At 29.5% G+C, this 21,569-nt stretch overlaps 2 protein-coding genes across 6 annotated transcripts; both read right to left on the reverse strand.

The window, feature by feature from the left end:
- Positions 1-174: 174 nt before the first annotated feature.
- LOC118037190 (uncharacterized) lies at positions 175-4,354 on the reverse strand. 5 transcript variants are annotated; one of them, XM_035043109.2, is made up of 4 exons: positions 4,210-4,354; positions 2,094-4,097; positions 954-1,141; positions 175-686 (listed from the first exon to the last, which is right to left on the reverse strand). In XM_035043109.2, exons 1-2 carry the CDS (start codon positions 4,277-4,279, stop codon positions 2,230-2,232), a joined length of 1,938 nt encoding a protein of 645 aa, XP_034899000.1. In that variant the 5' UTR covers positions 4,280-4,354; the 3' UTR covers positions 175-686; positions 954-1,141; positions 2,094-2,229. The 5 variants fall into 5 exon arrangements, with proteins under 5 accessions (XP_034899000.1, XP_034898997.1, XP_073261603.1 ...); XM_035043106.2 differs by having other exon boundaries at positions 954-1,216; XM_073405502.1 differs by having other exon boundaries at positions 175-792; positions 954-1,216.
- A 2,378-nt stretch (positions 4,355-6,732) lies between these two features.
- On the reverse strand, positions 6,733-8,433 carry LOC118037188 (glyoxylase I 4). Its single transcript, XM_035043104.2, has 3 exons — positions 8,182-8,433; positions 7,148-7,482; positions 6,733-7,042 (listed from the first exon to the last, which is right to left on the reverse strand). Exons 1-3 carry the CDS (start codon positions 8,385-8,387, stop codon positions 6,951-6,953), a joined length of 633 nt encoding a protein of 210 aa, XP_034898995.1. The 5' UTR covers positions 8,388-8,433; the 3' UTR covers positions 6,733-6,950.
- Between the last annotated feature and the right edge of the window lie 13,136 nt (positions 8,434-21,569).

Raw genomic sequence — 21,569 nt, forward strand, 5'->3', positions numbered from 1 at the left:
CAGATTATTTAAATGAATTGGTGAAAAAACTATATATATATATAGACACACACAAGAACGAGTAAGGCGGCCGTTAGGGTATTTTAAACATAAGATGACACGAAAAAATAGATATGTTTCATGGTTTGGATGATGCAAAAACGGTGATAAACATGATTGGTATTGCCTGAAGCCTGAAGCCATTTGATGGCTAATTCTGCTGTCAAAAGACTCAACTACTGGACTCATGAAAAATGGCTTACAGGTTTAGTATAGTGTTTGTCACTAAGCACATCTAGTTGACATGGTCTGTCTGAGACTCAGAAGTCACAATGTATATGTCTCAAATGAAAAAAAGAAAGAATGCCCGAGTAGTTCTCTTCTTTTTCCATCTGGTGCCCGTACAGCGTCAGAAAATCAGTCTTCGATCTCCCTTCACAATGCAATTGAGAGAAACATTTACACATCTATAGTCGACAGGTAGATATTTAAGGAGCAATGTTTTAATAGAACTTGGGAACTCCTCAGGGCCAAGAACAAGATAGACCCTACTCTTTTTTTCCCATGTTACATCACTTTCGGCCTCTCATCGCATGGTATGCAAATCAATTTCCAAACTACTTCACCAGAACTTAAGTGGATCCCCGTCCTGTCCTGAACTCGGTTTCACAAGGCAAAGCAAGCAAGCACCTCCCAGCTTTATCCCCCTGTTTTTACAGTACAAGTAAGACTTCAGAGTCAGACTTGGTAGACATCATTACAGAAAAAGACAGGTAGTTTCCCATTCCTCTTCATTTTTTACGTCACAGAGGGCTATTGGACAAAGCAACACGCAACAGGGGTGGTAAAGATTCTGTGTATGAAAAATGAGACCAAATATTTTTAATAGAACAATGAATTCAGTGCATGATCTTGAGCCAAACATCTAGTATGAAATATCCAAACCATATGATGATGGTGATAATGCATCTTACCTATAGGCTTTGGGTAGCTTGAGAAGGCATGAAGAGTACGGGTGAAAGAAGTAGGAGATTTTGGAAATTGAACATTGCAACATGAAAGATGAGCTGATCAACTGCGAGTTTGTCAAGCCACCTTCCCATAATTGCTGTCACATGCTTCATCTTGTCCTCGCCTCTAAGTTCCTAGGAAATGTACATGTCTGAAAGATTCATTACAATTAGCCGGTCTGATTCAAGTAAACGGAAGCCAAATACTGATACCATAGTTGAACAGCCTGGAATGCAATCATTTGAATTTCAGTTATACCATCAATTTGTAGAGATAATACAATCCAAATAATAGCAACGATCTCCAAACTAGTGTGAGCCCATGACATCGAGAGAGAGGAAAGAAAAAACCACGAACTTTGAATTTTAGCAAGCATTTCTACTTGAGTCTAGGATTGAACTTCTCGTTTGTTTTTCTTTCATGGACTAAAAACAACAGTGTACTACATTTTTACTATCTTGCAAAAAGAGATGTAGGCATCAATATTAATTAGCGCCTTTGAAGTCTTGAATAACAAGGCACGGTAAGGGTTGGTGCAGACATCAAAAGGCACTGAAACCTGAAAAGCAAGGTACAATAGCTAGCCATTATCACTATAACCCTGGCAATGTGAAAATTTACTTGATAAACCACCAAAATCTAGTACAAAAAAAAAAACACCTAATGTCCTTAGGAAATCCACCCTATTCAGCCAAGTAATCAAACAGCAACATGGTCAAAACACAAAAAGCTACTTGAAAGATATGGAAACTAATGAGTATTTTAAATACAGAAAAAGAAAACATAGGAGAGCTATAAAATAGGCAAAACAAGAGAGGATAACTTATTTTAAGTTCAGTGTCTGCCTAATTCTTGGGAAGACCTAGCCATATACATGTTTCAAACACGAGAACAAAATTTATTTAGACAGTATGATCAATATAAGCATTTGTTAGAAGTGCGCCCAGGGCCCGTGCAAGGCTCTAGGGCAAAAAGGCAAAACCCTAGACAAGGTTTAAAAGATTCCATAGCAAGATTAAAGACATCCTAGTTGTCAAACATGAATTCTAACCTTACAGTGAATTACATTTAATAATGACCGCGGGAGAAAATAATGTGCATACCAATCTCCTTCAAGACATTGGACAATGGCCTTTTGATGAACAGTTGAGCACAAATCCCAAGACAACTTCATAGAATTTCTGGGTCTCTTCCTTCAAGAGCATATCATGCTTTACAGAAAAAACTGTGAAAGATAAACTATGCTTTGTGAAGGCTGCTGACAAGTGAAGTATAGACTCTATCATCAGGTGTAAGGCCTGCCTCTGTCATCTCATCATACAACTTGAATGCTTCTTCAGATCTTCCTTCCTTGGACAAGCCTGAAATTATTGCTGTATAAGTGACTACATTGAGAGGTAAGCCCTTTTGGCGCACTTCATTGAAGAGTTCCACTGCATCATCCAGCTTCCCAAAAATGCATTCTCCATGCAAAAGTGATGTGTAAGTATATATGTCTGGGAATATCCCTTTTGCTCTCATTTCATCTCTTAGCTCATAAGCTTCCTTCATCCTACCTTTCTTGCTGTGCCCATCAATTAGAACATTGTATGTAACAGCATTAGGCTCTGCCCCCGCTTTCTTTATTTCTTGAAACAGTTTCTTTGCTTCCACAAAATTCCCTTCCTTGCAATATATGTCAATTAAAGTGGTATAGCTGACAACATTAGGAGCCATGCCGTTTTCGATCATTGTAAGTAACCACCTCTTTGCTTCTTCAGGCTGGTTCAATTTACGTAACCCATCAGCAATTGTGTTAAGAGTATAGATATCATTCTCAAATCCTTTCTTCTCCATTATGACTTGCACCTTAAAAGCTTCATCTATCAACCCCCTTTTGCAATAACCATCTATAAGCGTATTATATATCAGTTGATTGACATCAAGCCCTCGGGTTTGCATCTCATTCACCAATATCTCAGCTGCCTCCATTTCACCAGCCTTGCAAACACCATCAAGCAATGCTCCATATGTGTGAACATTGGCAACAAGGCCTTTCTCAGTCAACTCATCAAACAAGGCAAATGCCCTTTTCGTATTTCCGATTTTACAGTTCCAATTAATGACCACAGTATAAACATGAATATCTGCTTTAATCCCTTTCTCACACATTTCTTCAAACATCCTCTCAACTTCGTTGATCTTACCAGAACTACCATGCCAGTCAATCAAAAGAGTATATGTAGCCGCATTAAATGCAACTTTATCCACTTCCATCAATCTCAACATCTCATTAACACCATCAAAATCCATTCTCTTAATATATGCATTTATAAGTGTGTTATATGTAACAACATTCGGTTTAATCCCTTTGCTAGCCATTTCAATCATCAAATCCTTAGCCCTTTTAACCCTTCGTCTCTTACACAACCCATCAATCACAATCGTCAAAGAATAAACTGTAACCTCCACATTAAACTCAACCATTCTTTTAAAAAGACCCAAACAAGCCTCCATTTTATCACACCTCTTCAATGCAAGCAAAAACACAATACAAGACCTATCATCAATCTTTAACTCATAACTCACCATATAATCAAAAACCCGAAAACCCTGTTCAAACAAATTACAATCGGCATAAACCCTAAACAGCATATCACACAACTTCTCCACAAAGTTGGGTTCATTATTAAATCCACTCTCTTCAACCAAAGAAACAAGATTTGCAACCGGGCATCTAAGATCACTATCCATAGCAACATAAGTCAAAATTCTTTTCATTTCTGCAAACCTTCTGGCCTTGAACAATCTAAAAACAACGCTTAGATGGGATTGAAGATCAGGTTTATGAGAAACAAAGGATTGATTTTTTCGCAAAAAGTTGAAGAAATTCAAGCAAGAATGAAGTGGGACATTTGGGTTGGAGAAAACAAGGTTGGTTATGTGAGAATCTAGGTTGGAAAGCAAAGATGAGTTGGTTGTTTCGAAGGGTTTTAGGCCAGCTTTGATTAGGGTTTTAGCAATCTTTTGTGCCATTTCTGAATTAGATAATGAAGTGGGGCTTGCAGTAATGGGTGTTTTCTTGAATGTCTGCAACAATTTCTGTGTAGCCATGTCTACTATAATTTCTTAGCAAAAACACAAACACAAGCTAAAAGTTATCAAACATCAACGATGTTGTCCAAGTCTATGTATCTGAAAACCTAGTAACCATCAAACTAACAAAACAAAGAAGCTCACCTGAAACACCGACGCCATCGGTCGGAAAACAAATCGTTAACAATTTGTGGCAAGTCACTTGCACCACCATGTGGTTCCGGGGTGAAGTGGAACCGATAGTATACTGATAGTCATTGGCTGTTGATTAGGCGGTCATGGGCAATAGAATTTCTAAGAGAAAATTATATATTTGGCGTGAATTTTTTTAATTTTTTAATTACTCCTTCTATTTTTTATATGTGATTATGTAATTTCTTTTTTTATAAACGAGGATGTTACCTTGATTAATCTTTATACCTCGAAAGAAAGCTAATTTAAATGTATTTTAATTAAATTTATATATTTTAAAATTAAAAATTATATAAATTTCTAGTAATTCTAAGATTTATAAAATTTAAAAATTAATAATCTCTAGAAAATAAACTTATAATCTGACTGGTTGAGTTATATTCATTAAAATTATAATTATGTAAAATTTTAATTTGTGTGCATGAAAATTTTATTTTATTTTTAATTGAGTGGGTGTGTATTTATTTTTTTATTTAAAAATATTTAAATAAATGTGCTTTCAAAAATATTAATTTTAAAATCTACCAACTCACAATCTTATGTTAGCTATATATAATTATATATTGAATTTAATTAATAGCTTATTTGGTTAAAAACATCAAATTATTTGTTATAAAGAATTATACTGTGTTGTTAATAAAATAATTTAAATTAAAAATACTATTAAAAACATAACTTAAATTAAACCATTTCTTTTTTTAACAAAATGTTTTTGGTGCTTTGCCTTGATTTAAAATCCCAACGAACCTTTTTTTTTCATACTTTGCTTTAAATCAAAAGAATAATAGCTAAAAAAGGAAGACGTCAAATAGACTTTAATTAAAATTAAGATAGTAAAAGAGTTCAATAATTTATTTAAATAAAAAGAACATGATAACAAAAGTGTCTAAAAACATTTTGATTTTGACACACCACCTGGATAAGAAAATAATAATAAAAAAAGAAATAAAAGAATAATAATTAGAAAAAGGTTTTAGATTGATGAAGCTTTATATGCGTGTGTGTAAGTGCCATTGTAAACGAGATCGAAGATTTTATTGAGAAATTAAAACATATATAAAAAAAAACAAAAAACAAAAAACAAATCACAGATCACGGCTGGGTGACCCTCCAGAAAAAAAATTCTTTTATCTTTGAAAAAAGAAAAAGATAAAAACAACTTTCTTTTTGATAAAATTTATTTTTCAAAAAAGTAGTTAATGGGTTGAGGTTTGGATTGATTGGGTCAAGATTAAGAGCCTGTTTGTTTACGTGGTTGTGATTGCGGCTACAATAATATTTAAAGTAAATCATAAATTTAAGTTGTTTGGTAACGATAGAACCCAATTTATTTGTCGTATGGGACCCATGTAAATTTTTCTAAAATTGCAGGTTTGGGGAAAGTAGCTCTCATTTACTTTCTGCAAACCTGTGTATAGATGCAAGTTACTTTTCTTCTAATTAGAGTGGAGAATGAACTTCATTGTTCCAGCGACCCATTCTAAAGTTAAATGCATTAAACGAGGTCCAATCTAGTTAAAATAAAATCCAATTTTTATATTTATATTTATTTTTAATTGTGTTTTATTTAAAAAATTAGAAGGAGATCGCTTGATGACGTAGCATTTACAGAATTCGATTGCAATCCAAATTTTATGCCTAATGATATTTTATTTGATGTTGTTGTGCGTTTAAGAAATTAAGAAAACTGTAGTCTTTGTCAAATGGATTTTATACGTGATAAAATTATAGATAGTTTGATGGAATAATAAAAAATATTTAATATAAGTATTATTTATTTCATGATATAATAGCAGTAGTTAAATTTATAATATTTAAATTAAAAATCATTAATATATATATATATATATTAATTATTTTATAACCTCAATTTGAAAAATATTCTTTTAATTAAACACATTAATTTACTTTTTTTCAACCTCAATTTCAACAACAGTTTTAATCAAATATATATAAATATCAAACCAACCTCAACTAAAAATATTTTTTATAAAATAATTTTTTCAAATCATAACCATTAAAATTACCACAATATCAAACAGTATCAACTAATTTTTTATTTTTTTCAATTCGGGTAGCTCCAAATGCCAGATCAAGCGAGTCGCGAGCCTTTCAAGGTTTTACAACAATAATGGCGATGATAGTTCAATGAGCCTTGTTGCTTAGAGCTATTTGGTAGTTTTTGATATTATAGTACATAATATTTTTTAAAATATTATTTACTTAAATTTATATTAAAATAATATTTTTTTAATATCAATATATTAAAGAATGCTATTTGGTAAGACTTAGACAGCCCCTTCATCTAGTGAAAGACACCGACAAGGATTTTTTTTATACAATGGAATCTCTAAACTGGGTTATCTCTGAATTATGTGTGCTGCTTTTATATATATATATATATATATATATATATATATATATATATATATTGACTGGGAAAAAAAACATGGAGACACACAGGCACAGAGAGCATATGGATAGTGGATTTTTAATTTTAATTTCTTGAACATGGACAGCAGATCAAACCGAGCACTGTATAATAATTAATTATATAGTGGAAATTGAAAATCTCCCTCGATCCTACTGGTTTTTCATACATTACAGAGCTGCTCTCAACATCTCTTTACAAAACTTAATATAAAACAATTCTGCAAGCTGCACAAAACCTGGCGCTCCCATGGATGAATTCTTCATATTGAAATGTCCATCATGTCCACCACCAAGTTGTCCATCATCACAGAGGCAACTTCTGCAAAGCATCGCAGCTCCCAACTCTGCTTCCCTGCAATTTGATTTTCCTGTAAATGTTAGGATCCAGCTCGGGAGATACATAGACATGCATGCGAGGAATCAACAGGCCTAAGCAGCAGGAAAGAAAGAACCCTACCATACAGAGACGGTGACGATGCGAGGCTCGCACTTGGTTTAGGTGCCTTGATCAGAGGGCATGAAGGAAGTGGAAGAACCGGGAGATTTTGACAGTTGCAGATCTCGACCATGTAGCCGTCAGGGTCATGGAAGAAGAGCTGATCGACGGTGATGCCACCCTCTTCGACAACCGCAGTCACATACTCGATGTTCTTCTCCTCTAGTTTCTTTATGACAAGATTCATGTCTGAACATTGAAATGAAATATGGTTGTCTTTTGGATTGATCTTACTTTTCTTCGTCGGTGCCTTGTCTGATTCAAGCAAATGGATGCCTAAACCATAGTTGAACAGCCTGAAAAGTACCTCCTTTATAATTAGTTTTTTATATAATTTTTGAGTTTTCGAAACCTAAACATATATTTTTTTAATCCCATTATATATCTCTGCTTTTTTTATAAAAAAAATAATAAAAATAAGCAAATGCAAGGTCATGAGAGGTGATGGGAGTACTGGGGGGGCATGAATGATGGATCAACCACACCTGCAAATGCATTAATGATCATGCTACGTACTAATGGGCTCCATTACATGGAGAGTTCAAGGTGGGGAGGTCATTTCAACAGGCAATTGCATCCATTTATTCTTTTTCTTCTTTTTTTTTTTGAAATTTGATTTAGAAAATCGAATGTCTAAACCCTAGTTATATCATGTTAGTTCAAATCCATATCAATATGATCCCTTGAAAAACTTGTAAGATTTTTTTGTTCTTTTAGATTTCAATTTTGTAAGAATATATATATAGAAAATCAGCATTAAATATATCCGGATACACCAAATCTTTATATAGAATGTGACCTCAATATCATCAGGGAAACAAAAAAAACTCAGGATCATTCAGGACGTATATTCTCTCAAGAAAACATTTTTTTCCCCTTAAAAATCAGAGAACAAATTAAGAGGAGAGGCGAGAGAGAGGAGATGATATATATATATGTGTGTGTGTGTGTGTGTGTGTGTGTGTGTGTGTGGAGGTATATGCATATATACGTACCAAGCTCCTTCAAACTTGAAGGAAGAAGGTCTTTTGATGAGAACAAAACCCAGAACATCCTCATAGAACTTGACAGATTCAGGAACAGACTTGCAAACAAATGAGACGTGGTTCAGAGACAGAGGCATGGATGTTCTTCCTGGTGAAGGTACTGAAGGAGAAACCCACCTCTCTATTTCTTCCTGAATCTCTCCTGTATTCCCCATGATCTCTCTCTCTAAAGTCTTCTTTAACTTCTAGGTGAAGCAGTAACAACGTGTAATGCTGCTGGAAGAAGAATGGGATGTAGAAGATGACCAAAGTTCGAAGGTATTTATAAACAGACAAATTGGTTTAGAAAACACACAGGGGCTCTCTAGGGTTGCTATGGGGTCTAGACTCGTCTGAATTTAAAAAAACAAAAAAAAATTGACGCGGTTACCTGATCATCTTAAATTTAAAGCTTATTTGGTGGTGCAGTAGCGGTTATTTTTTAAATAATTTTTATGTTAAAATATATGTTAATAATATTTTTTTTATTTTTTAAAAATTACTTTTGACATCAGCACATTAAAATGATTCAAAAAATACAAACCATATTAAATTTTAACAAAAATAAAAAACTTTTGAATTTTTTGGGAACACAATTTCAACCGCGTTCCCAAACACTATCTTAAAATCTCATCAAAATTTTGTTATGTATTAACCTATTAATTATTTTAAAAATAATTAAAATAGAATCATTTTAATTCTTTTATACTTTTAATAATCGGGTTGTAAAAACTATAACCATGATTATTCATTGAAATAAATAAATTGTATCAAAAAAACTATCTCATATTATTATTTAACACATTTTTTAAAAAAATTTAAGCTTAAAATTTATATAAATTTATATTATCTTGTATTTAATTTTATTAAATAACTAGAAATAGTAAGATTTGAACAAATAATCATTTAGTTATTAATATTATGATATTATATTAAAATATTATTTTAATTTAATAATTTAAATTATTAAATAAAAACTTAAAATATAATTTTTATTATTCTCTAATTAATAAAATATATCCATGAGTCTCGTCGTGCTTCCCATTTTAGTGTTTTTCTTTTCTTTCTTTCTTTAAGAATACTCGTAGGCATGGAAACGATCTTATCCATGCCCACCACACCGACAACTCATTTAGAAAGAAATGAGTTTGATGTTTTAATTTTATGAGCAAATGGTTTGCATTTTATTATGTCACTTGAGTCGGTGCCTATGGTACGAATGTACCTTTGTACATTGTAAGAAATACTATAGTTTTAAAACTCATTCTGCCCCACAAATTGAATGGGTATAGTTTTTTTTTATTATTAATTTTTTCTCTTTTTTTTTTACATTTCAAAATTATTTTTTAAAAAATTTTAAATTTTTATTATTATTTTCTTCACTTTAAATTAATTTTTTTTGGTTTTTTCAGATGATTTTAATATGCTGATATCAAAAATAATTTTTTAAAAATAAAAAAATACCATTTTAATGCATTTTTTAGTAAAAAATATTTTGAAAAAACAATCACAACCATACTCCCAAACCTGTAAACAAGTGAAATTATGTTAATTTTTTAAAAATAATATCGTTTTAATTTCTTTCTTTCATAATGATATTATTTTGAATAAAAATTTTAAAAAAACCAGTTAAATTAATTTACTTATCTATGAATTGATCTATTCAATTTATAATTGGGGTTTTAAATCAAGTTGTGGATTAATCTAGTTTCGTTTGAGAAGTATGGATTAAACTATAGATAGTTAAGCTTTATTTTCTTAAAGATGCTGAAATGGATCCGAGTCATCACATGTATATTTGAGGAGAAGATCAGCTTACCAATTTTATTTTTTTTTTTTATTTATGTGGGTGTCCGGGTCAGCTTGCGTGCACCACGACTAATTTCACGGCTCACTGAACATCCTGCAAACCCAGTGAGCATGTAAGGCACCGCAAGGGTGACAGGCATGCATGGTGAGATTTGAACCCAAGATGCAAAGAAAAAAAACAAGTCTTTTCAACCGCTGGGCTAAAGACCATTCTTATTATACACACACACACAACTCGATAGTGTTGCTATCTACTTTGCTTCTACTCATTAGTTATCTGGCCTGGCTCCATGCATGCTAGTTTGTGGTCATTAATATTTTTCTCCTGCGTGAGGTTATAGTCTCTTGAAATCAAAGACCGACAACCACCATGCACCAAATTGAAGATAAAAATAATAAAATAAAATAAAAAATAGGAAAATGGGTCATCTAATTATTAAATTCCTGGCCATATCCTCTTGACGTCATGATAGTTGATGAGAGATGGTTCCAGAGACTAGGAGCATAACTTATAAACTATTCCATATAGTTTTTCAAAATGAATCAAATAATCCTTCTAGGTTTAATAATAATTAATTTACCCTGGCCATGCTTAATTTAATGAGATAATTGCAATCTTAGTATACCAACTCTACATTTTTTCTCAATTGAGAACATAAACTTTATTTTTTTTCACTTGAGTATACTGATTTCTTAAATTTCTCAATCAATTACTTTGATCCACCTTCCATCAATTTATTTTTTGATTTATTTCATCTATTCCATGATTGAAACGAAAAGATACATGTGACACCATGATTTAAAAACAATTCTTGAATTAAATATTTAATTTTAGGGATGATCAATGAGACCCAGAAATAATACATTGAAAGAATCATTTGGGTATTTTAGTATTAATAAGTCAAATGTTTCATTCTTAACATGGCCTCTCTATTGCGACTTTTTATTTATATTGCAATTATATAATATATATTCTTTTATCAATAGTTTATTTGTTAGTTTTAATTAATTGTAAATTATTTTTCAATGATGACTTACCATTAATATTAATAAAAAGAGTTTACATCTTAAAATAATTTATTTCTAGAGGGTGCTTTTACTTCTTCTTTTTTTATAAAAAAAACCCACATTAAAAAATAAAAAATTGATTAAACTACTTGATAATAATAATAGACTGGCTGAAGAAAAAACAAAAATCCCTTAATTACAGCTCAACGTAGGCCCTCGGGGGGCCCTCTAAGTGTCTATGTAATTAATTATAAAGATCGATGGAACATATCACATGCTTAGACCACGTTTTTCTCATTCCTTTGTTTTTTCTTTGACTACTTCCTTTGCACAATCACTATAGTTTGAAAAGGCTTTGTCTGTTTAGAATAATTTAATTAACTCTTCTAAATATTAATTTTAATGATCTTTTATGATGAGTGATGAATGATCTTTAACTTCATAATTATTTTTATATTATTTATTTATTTCTTATGAAATTGTGTTTATAAATGAGCATGATGATTAGAGGGGTTGGTTTTTTTTTTCAAATAAAATAAAAATGATACACTTGCAAAATCATAATATTTTTGTAATTATGACACCATAATAATTTGAAGTTTTTAAACAAGCAAGCAAAGAAATTCTAGTTTCATATCCTATTAATTATATTCCCATGTGCCATGCATTGCACCGACCATATAGGATAGTGATAGTTTTAAAAACTAAGTTAATATATATATATATATATATATATATATAAATTATAACTTTTTTATAATCTAGGTTTCAATAACTTTTTCAATAAGATTAATGTAAATCTAAAAAGTGTATTAATTAGCCAAATATTTTTAAAATTATAATTAAAACAAAACACTACTAAGTAGCAGTTTGGAAACACATTTAAAACGATATTTCTAAAAAAATTAAAATTGATTTTGCTTAAAGTTAATTTTTTAAAATTTTTAATTGTTTTGATGTATTTATATTAAAAATACATTATTTTAATATATTTTCAAATACAAAATAATTTAAAAAACTATCAATATCACATCCATAATATCTTTTAAAAATATGTTTGTTCACAAATGAGTAATCACCTAATAAACAAACATGCTATAAATGGACAAGCAAAAAAACTCTTAGCCATGAAATTTGAGATGGGTCCTGCAAAGCTTAGAGAGAGAGAGAGAGAGAGAGAGATGATCGAGCATGAATGGTAGACTTGTGAACATATCCAAGTAGTTGAGCTGTAAGATCTTACGCCTGCACATGGTGGGGTTCTAACCTATGTGGACCAGAGTCACCATGAAAGCACTACACCGCCATGTGAAACGTTTTTAATTATTTAGGGTACTTATGACAAAAGTTAAATAATATTTATTATAAATTAAATGTATTTTTTTAAAAATATTAAATTAATATAATAACGAAGCTGAAGGAAAAAAAAAAAGAGATTGGTTGTTATATGACAAAAAAATAAAATGCACATGCATCATCACTTTCTAATGTTATATTCATGATTATTTGGTGAAGATATTTATAATTCATTGAGAAATACTCGTGTTTCTTCTTGAAATGAGTTGTATGAGCCGTGTCTGGTTCATAACACATTAATATCACCACATTATTGTTTATTGGATTTGTCGGGATTGACGGGGCTCGAACCTGCAGCTTCTGTCTTGATAGGTCGGTGCTCTGACCAATTGAAATACAATTCTAGAAAAACAAAATAAGCATATATATTTTTCTGATTTCATTCAAACACTTTCTATTTAGATTTTAAATTGGAATTGCCTTGTTGTAACAAAGTGCAAGTGGTGGGTAATATTGATATCCACGCGCATATATATATTTTAGTGAGAGTAGCACAAATTATTAGTTATCCTTTTCGTTATTTTAAATAAAAATCTCAAAATCAATTGATAATCAACCTTTCAATGAAAAAAAATTAATTAAATTAATATAATAACGAAGTTGAAGGAAAAAAAAAAGAGATCGGTTGTTATATGACAAAAAAAAATAAAAAAACGCACATTCATCATATTTTTTAATATCATGTTGATGATTAGTTGACGAAACTATTTATAATTCATCTAGAGTTATTTATATTTTTTGATGAGATACACCGTATTTTGTTCATAACATGTTTATAATTGATTGTAGTTTTTGGTGATATGGACCGTGTATTGCTGTAAAATCATAATCTCCTCAAATTAAATGCTCAATATTAATTGAAAGCTTCTAATCGATTGAGAGAGTACGGTTGGCTCTCTAGTTATTTTTTGAGATATTTATAAGAGAGAGCTCTATTCCTGCTGCTGTTCTTGTCGATGTATTTATTGTTTCTACATGTTTTGAAGAGAGCAGCTGTCTTCCTTTCTTATTTGCTTATCAAAATGTGAATCGTTCGTCGACTTTTCTCCTCCTCTTTTCTTTTCTTGATAAGTAACTGAGATCCATACATTTATAATTGTTGACATTTGATAACCAAGTTGTGGGAATCTTTATATATATAATTCATAGAGTTTGTGTTATAAGAAATTGTTTATTGCAAGTAAAGATTCTGCAAAAGGGCAATTAAAGTGAGAAAAAAAAGAGTCAAATTTAATGGTATTTTTTGAGGTGATTTTTTATGATTTCACTTCAATATATTTAAGGAATTTCTTTTAAAAAATAATCAATATATATGATGTATTCCGGTTAAATGTTAAATAATAATATAAATAATATTTTAAGACCTTACTTAACAGTTTAAAGTTATTGAATTACAATGAATTTTTTAACAAAAATAGCTTAAGAAATTGTTGAGATAATTATTTGACAGAAAACACACTTTAAAAACACTTTTAAATTAAAACTAAATATATTACATTTAGTTACTATCTTAAAATAGAATAGATTAGTAATAAACAATAAAGACAGAAACAAGTTTGGTTAAAAAGAAAAGATAACACATATAAATTAATTCTGATAATTATTTTGAATTAAAATTTTTATATTTTTAAAATAAAAAATACAAAAAAACATGTTTTTTTTTTTATTTTTAATATCTATCTCTTTATTTATTTATCCTGAAATAATAAACAAACAAGCTAGAAGCCACTATATTAGAGTTTATTTGGGATTATGATAATGATAACAGTTAAAAGTGTTTTTGTTTAAAAATAATAAAATATTTTTTTTAAAATTAACTTTTGTTATTAGTATAAAAAAAATTAAAAAAAAAATAAAAAATTTAAAATTTTTAAAAACATACGTTCCCAAGCACTATCTTGTTTTTGTGTAATATCAATTTTTTAACCATTTTCCAGACGCGTTTTCTACGGACCCGATCTTTCCATGAGCTGTCGTGAACACAACAAAGGGTCACTCGGTTTCCCATTTCTCTACCCCAACGACTGCCGTAATTAATGTCTGTACTGCTGAACTTCTGTGATGCTCAGAACCTCAAAAATTCTAAAGAAATTAATAATTAATGTCACGAAACTAAAGACAGGCACAACGCCACGTCATCTCTCTTATCTACTCCGATACCCCATCAGGGCACTCGATCCATCCCGCCGGCCACAAATATATACAGCAAGGCACAATGCAGAGTTAGCTGTCCATAAATATTTCCACGCCAGCAGATTTGATTATATATATATTAATGATCCCACCGGGCCTACGTCCAGCGCAGAGAGAACGACGAAGGGCTTTTCTGCTCCTCCGGTGGCACCACAGGAGCTTGATGATGATGATGATGCCACCTGGAAAAGACGACAGTACTGTTTTTTCACTTGACCATCCTGAAACTCTATCCGCACTGGCTAGGGTTCAGGCGGATAAGGGAGCCATGCGAGCACAGAAGCTCACCTGATTCACATGTAACAACTACTCTGTTAGACTAACTTAGCCACCGTCCAGGTGAAATCCATTAATGGTTTGCCCATGAACTTGACCCTTTTGTCTGTTGTGGCTAGACATGATGACATGCCATAACACACCTTCTTAATTAGAAGTCCGCATCTTAATTCTAAAGGTTATAAAGCCAGCTTCTTGGACAAAAAGAATCTTGCTTTTCAATCTTCCTTTTCTTTTCAAAAACCACGTTAAAAAAGCTCAGCAACAGGTTTAAAGTAGAATAATGTTTGGAAATGTGCTTGATACAAACTATGTTTTTTTAATTTTTTAAAAAAAAATTGTTAAAATGAGTATGGTTTTATTTTTTATATTTTTTAAACTGATATCAAAATTATTTTTTAAAAATAAAAAAATATCATTGGCATACATTTCGAAAAGTTATTTGAAAAAAACCATTCACACTTTTAACAAAACATAAGTTGAAAAAAAATTAACTTCTGAACATTCATAATGATATTATTTTAAAAATATTTTTTAAAAAATTAAAATAATTCACAAATTTATACCAAATCAATCTATAAAATCAAGTTTATCAAGTTATGAGTTTACTCGTCAAATTACTCCAGTTTTTAAAATTTAAATTTAATTTTTAAAAAATTCATTTAGTTGAATTTTAAATCAATCAAGTAGTATTAGATCGATGTCAAGCAATCAAATTTAATATAATCAATTAATAATTACTTAACATAATCAACATTACCCACAGTGGAGAACACAAAAAAGGCCATAGAACTAAATATTCTTATATGTTTAGAAAACAATGTACCATGTTTAAAATGATTAATGAGATGGGAGTAGCTTTTCATAAAACTTCCAGTTTCCTAAGTCTGCTTGAAGATGTATGACACGTGTACAAAGAAAACTAAATTGGTTATTTTCCTAAATAATGTTATGAGCTTCATGGTTGTTTGATGAATTGGATATTTTTTTTTAATTAATGTGGTTGCCTGATCAGCTTATGTGTATATTAACTAATTATATGAATCTTAAAATAAATAATTATATAAACCTTTAGTGATTATGAGGTGACTCAAACTCGTTACTATTGAAGAACAAATCTAAAATCTGACTGGTTGAGTTACTCTATGAATTTATAAATTGAAATTTTATGGATGAAGATATTGAGTTGCGAATTTGATTTTCCTAAATTATTTCTCTTAAAACCTTTTTTTTAGTGGGTAAAAAATACTCACCCAAAAGAAATTTTTTGATTTTTTATTATTACCGTGTTTTCAAGTTTGTATTTTTAAAAATAAATCTAAAATAATATCATTTAAAAATGATTTAAAATAATATCATCTAATAAACAAGAGAGGAGTACCTTGTTGACACCCAACATTTAGTTTGTGAATCATGAATATTAACATCTTTCAACTCAAATTATTATTATTTTTAAATATTTAGAATGATATTAATTTTTTTAAAATCAAAATAAAGTTATTTTGACATAAAATATTACATCAAGAAAAGCACAAAATGATATTTAAAATATTGTTGATATTTTAAAAAATATTCAAAATGATACTATTTTAAAAAAATAAAGTTATTTTGAACTTAAAAAAAACATTATGAAAAAAATAAAATTTATATATTAACCGAATTAAATCAAACCTCAAGTCAATCAATTAACAGGTTAAAATAATGCTCATAGCTCCATGTGTGAATAAAACGCACACAGGTCAAATTTAATAATTGCTGTCATTAATAAAGCTTGCAGGGGGGCTTACTTTATGAAAAGAGTTTTCCTTCTTTTCAGCTTTCTCATTTTATCTGTCTCACGTTTTTCTATGCATTACTTTAATTAGTACGAAGACAGAGTTTGCAGAAAAAGAAAAAGAAAAAAAAGGAGGGGTAGATGAGGTTTCTATCAATAATTATCATATATATATATATATATATATATATATATATATTTCCTAATCCATTTTTAAAACAATATTGTTGTCATAGAAACGAAACAAATATTACCAATAATCAACAAAAAGAGAGGGTTTTATTGTACCTTGAGTTTTTTTTTTTTAATTTTATTATTCAACATTAAATTAATTAAGAATAGTTTTCATATTGATTAGAGTGGAGTAACTCAAGTTTATAGGATTCTTTTTTATATATTTTTTTAATTGATTTTTTTTATTTTAATTCTATTTTTTAATATTTGGTTTATTGATAATTGACCTACATAATTTTTTTAATTTATTTTTTATGAGGTTATCCAAATTTGATCACCCATATCATGGGTTAGACGAGTTAACTTGGTTGACTAATTTTTTTTCTTTTCATTTTTCTAATTTACCTTTTTCCTTGATTTTATCTTCAATATTTGATTGATTGAAAATTAAGCTTTGTAATTGTTTTGGAGTGCTTTCTCCTATATTTTTCTCGTCTTATAACTCGAGCCATAAGTTTAGCAGATTAAACTGAGTTGACTCGAGTCATTTTTTTGTGTCTATTTTTAATAATGTTTTTTTTCAATTTCATATTTCAACTTTAAGTTGATTGGAAATTAGACTTCATAATTTATTTTAATTTTTTTTTCTGTGGGGTTATCTCGACTAGCTAGGGTAATTTTTTTTTTTTTTAATTAATTTTTTTATTCAATTTTATCATTTAACATTGAGTTTATTAAAAACTAAACTTTATAATTTATTTTGATTTACTTTTTATTGGATTATCATAGTCTTGTGATCTATCACGCAGTCTGTAAATTAACATAAGTTGACCTGAATTGATCCAATATATTACCGTCGCCTCAATATTTATATATATAAAAAATAACATCTTGAATATTTATTTTGAGCCAAAATATGTTTTTATTGGTCATCTGAGTTACATTTGAACTTGGCAAGTCGACCAAATCACATCAAATCAATTCTTATATAATTTAATTTTTTTTATTAGAAAAACATTAAAAATGCTTAAATATTTTTTTTTTACATAAAAATATTTTTGATCTGACCCACTCTGTAATGCAAGCTAATGATAAAGATAAGTCTATACATTTTGTATTAGGCAACTTATCTGCGCCATGGAAAAGATTAAAAATTAATTTTTAAACCAAAAAGATGATGAAGAAGAAGAAAGAATGTGCAAACGCTACAAATGTGTTTTCTAGCATTATAAAAGAAATTTTGAGATGGAAATTTGATATGTGTATTTAATAAAATAAATAAATAATTATATACTTTAATAAATAATAAAAAATATTAATACTAACTAAAGCTAAATCAAGAAGTAGAAAATCAATGAAAATTAAGATATTAATCTCATGTCAAGGGGAGTAATTTAAGAAGTTTTTATTTAATTCTATGAGGATGAAACTGAATTTTTTGAAAGAAAATTAATAATTTAAAATTCTAATAAAAAAGTAATTTTCTAGTATAATCCCTCATGTCCTTATTAATTTATTTGTTTGATAAAAAATATAACTTTTTTAGATTTATGTTGTTTATTGGATAAAAACTCAAAGCAACTAAAATACATATCCAAAAAACGTTTTTAGCAAATTAAAAAAAAAAAGTATTTTTTAATTAAACTTTATCTCTATCATGTTAATTCAATCTTTTTTTTTTGACATTTTTTTTTTATCATAATCATTGTTGTTTTTAAAAAACAACTTATCATAATCATAAAAGTAAGTTGTTATAAATAAAAAATAAATAATATTGTCTTAATCTTAATTAGTGTTGTTATATATTTATCATGGTTATTTTTATGTCGTTTTTAACCCATTCATACATAAATATTATTTTTGTAAAAAAATAATAATTCAGCCTCGCGATGAAGCATAAGCATCAACACTAGTATATGGAAATGACAAGAACACCCTTATATGCAACCCTTGTTTTTCTTGAAACCCAAGGATAATTTTATATTTGAATTATTTCAATAAAAAAAAAAGGACGAATAAGCTCATCAATACATGCATATTGTTCACCCCTTCAAGGAGATGATTGTATTTTCACTGTTGATTTGTTTTTGAAGAGACAAAAAAAACCCTCCAATCAAAAGTTAAAATTTTGTACCCATTAATTTGTTGTGTAAACTTTATGTTACCCATCTCTAATCCTCCTACTTGGATCTATCGTAGTTGCTAGATCCAAGTAGTTTGGATTTGTTGTGGTTCTTATATTTAAATTGCTTGAGCCTAAATGGTTGTCAAATTAAAGTATCATTTCTCTTATCCGATTCACTTTCATTCTTTTCAAGATCGGAGTTGTAAAATGTTAAAAGAAAATGAGAGGGAAGAAGCAATGAATGAGAAGAAAAAGAAAGTCAAATAAATGTTTATCCGCATGCAAAAAAAATAAAAAATTGAAAATGAAACTACTATTATAATCTATAGTAAAAGGTTTACTTAATTTACAATGATTTTTCCACATCATTTAGCTTGTGTTATAATAAATATTCTAATAATTTAGATTCTAGGAAAAATATATATTTCTTTAACCAAAAATTTATTTTAGTTATTCATTTCTTTTTAATTTTGATGAAAACATTTTTTATCAAAAAAATAGTTTTTAAAATAAAAAATTATCATAATCTGTGCTGCAATCTTAAACCAGAAACAAAAAAAATATCATTTCAATTGTTTTTATATGATTATATGAGAAAGTAAAAGAATAATTAATTCATGGAAATAATATAAAAATAATAGATATCAATCAATGAGATATAGGTGTTTGGGATTGCGTCTGTAAATGTTTTTGGGTATTTTTTGAAAGTATTTTTGGCTTGAAAAAACATTAAGTTGATATAGTTTTGATGCGATGATATAAAAAAATATAAAAAATTATTTTAATATATTTTCAAGCAAACAAATATTTTGAAAAGCACTCACATTACAGTCAACAGAAAGTTACCTCCCTAGAATAACTGACATAAAACGACATGGATAAAATAATTGTTTTTTGCCTTGCACGTTTCGACCACTATAATCTTTGTTTGGCAATTGCACAACAACTTCAGGGGTGTTCGAAAGCAAAGTAGTGATTGCTTTTCAAAATATTTTTTGTTTGTAAATGCATTAAAATTAAATAATATTTTTTTTTAATTTTTAAAAAATTATTTTTGACATTAGGATATCAAAACAATTCAAAAACATAAAATAACTAATTTTAAACAAAAACAAAATTCAAATTTTGATAACTTCCGTTTAGAAGCACTATGAAACATGAGCTCAAAGCCAGAACCCTTGGACCCAAAGATCAGTAACCTAACACTAGACATAAATTATCTGATTGGAAAAGGGATTTACGAGAACAAAATGTCAAAGTCTAGTAGGGGTGTTCATGGTCCGGTTTTAACCCAAAAATTCAATCGAACTAGAAAAATAATATTCCTTATTAATATAACTGGATCGAACCAAGAACCGGTTCAAACCAAACTAATTTTGCTCAATTTGGGTCATTTTTTAACATTAAAAACAAGAAAAACCAGAAACCAATTAAGTGAGCTTGTTTTTATTGTTGTCGTTGTACCAAAACCCTCTAACTCCATTTCTCACATAGCTTGTGCATATCAGTAAGTGGATGATGAAATAAATTGAGATCTTGAATTATTATCTCTAACATTAGATGATAGGATGAACTAAAGTTTAGAGATGAATCAAAATTAAGAGAAATATCTAAATTTACAAATGTACATGGAGCCATTACAACCACCATTGTCGGTGGTTGATGATAAGAGTGAAGTAAAGGTTGTGAAAATCACTTATATATGAGAGACTAGAGAGTGATTGTAGAAGAAGGTGGGGAGATGTGGTGTCAAACCTAAAAAGAAGATTTAATTTTAGGTTAACACTTAATATAAGAGAAAATGAGAGAGAAGAGCATAGAAGAGAAAGGGGTGGTCGGAAAGGCATAAAATGATTTAGAGTTAGGGTTTTTAGAGATGTTTCTTTTTATATCTTTTTTAAAGTCATTTAGATTCAATTGAATTGATCTGGTTTGGTCCGGTTCAATCAATTGAAGCTTTTTGAAACTGAAATCAAACTAAATTGAGTGGGTTTTTTTATTTTTTATTAGTTTATTCAGTTTTTTCTATTGATTCGGTTTTTTAAGTTAATTTTTTTTCAGTTTTTTCGGTTTAATCAATTGATCGTTTTCTTAAACACCCCTAAAATCTAGCGGAGTAACTATACCATACCAGACAGTGCAGCAGCTTCTATTTTTGAGATTACAGCAGAATTTAATCTGGCTTGCTATATCTCCATGCAGCTATAGCCTCAGCTATTTGCTTTGTGAACGACGAAGGAAAGCATCCTGACAAGGCCCCCTGTCCTCTATAACCATATCAATCACAGGTTCAACGTAAAAAACTATCAAAACACAAGGCATAAATACTTCACTACCAGAATGCTCAAAATCATGTCAAAGCAAGAAGCTAAAGAATAGAAAAGAAAGTTAAGGCAAACTCCAACCTGCTCAAGCACAGCTGCTTTAGTTCTGATCAAATCCCCAGAAACCTCCTTAGACTGATCAGAAACAGCAGCCGTCTCCTCAGCCACCCATTTCCTCCCTCTAGGCGGCTGCGCGACACTCCCCGCAAACCTCTGCAAACCTCTCAGTTCCTTCTGCATTCCTTTAGCCATCTTCTTCCTCGCCCGTGCAAAAACTTCAGGATCCATCGCATCATCACTCATGTAAACTTCAAAACTA

This window comes from Populus alba, chromosome 17 (genome assembly GCF_005239225.2).
Source record: "Populus alba chromosome 17, ASM523922v2, whole genome shotgun sequence".
Classification (NCBI taxonomy): domain Eukaryota; kingdom Viridiplantae; phylum Streptophyta; class Magnoliopsida; order Malpighiales; family Salicaceae; genus Populus; species Populus alba.

Bases quoted from the DNA above. Each gene is read 5' to 3' on its own strand.
- LOC118037188 (XM_035043104.2), bottom strand. From the start codon at position 8,387: ATGGGGAATACAGGAGAGATTCAGGAAGAAATAGAGAGGTGGGTTTCT. The intron at 7,483-8,181 runs GTACGTATATAT...GGTACTTTTCAG, and splicing joins TTCAAGTTTGAAGGAGCTTG to GCTGTTCAACTATGGTTTAG. The intron at 7,043-7,147 runs GTAGGGTTCTTT...ATCAAATTGCAG, and splicing joins ATCGTCACCGTCTCTGTATG to GGAAGCAGAGTTGGGAGCTG.
- LOC118037190 (XM_035043109.2), bottom strand. From the start codon at position 4,279: ATGGTGGTGCAAGTGACTTGCCACAAATTGTTAACGATTTGTTTTCCG. The intron at 4,098-4,209 runs GTGAGCTTCTTT...GTTTTTGCTAAG, and splicing joins CGATGGCGTCGGTGTTTCAG to AAATTATAGTAGACATGGCT.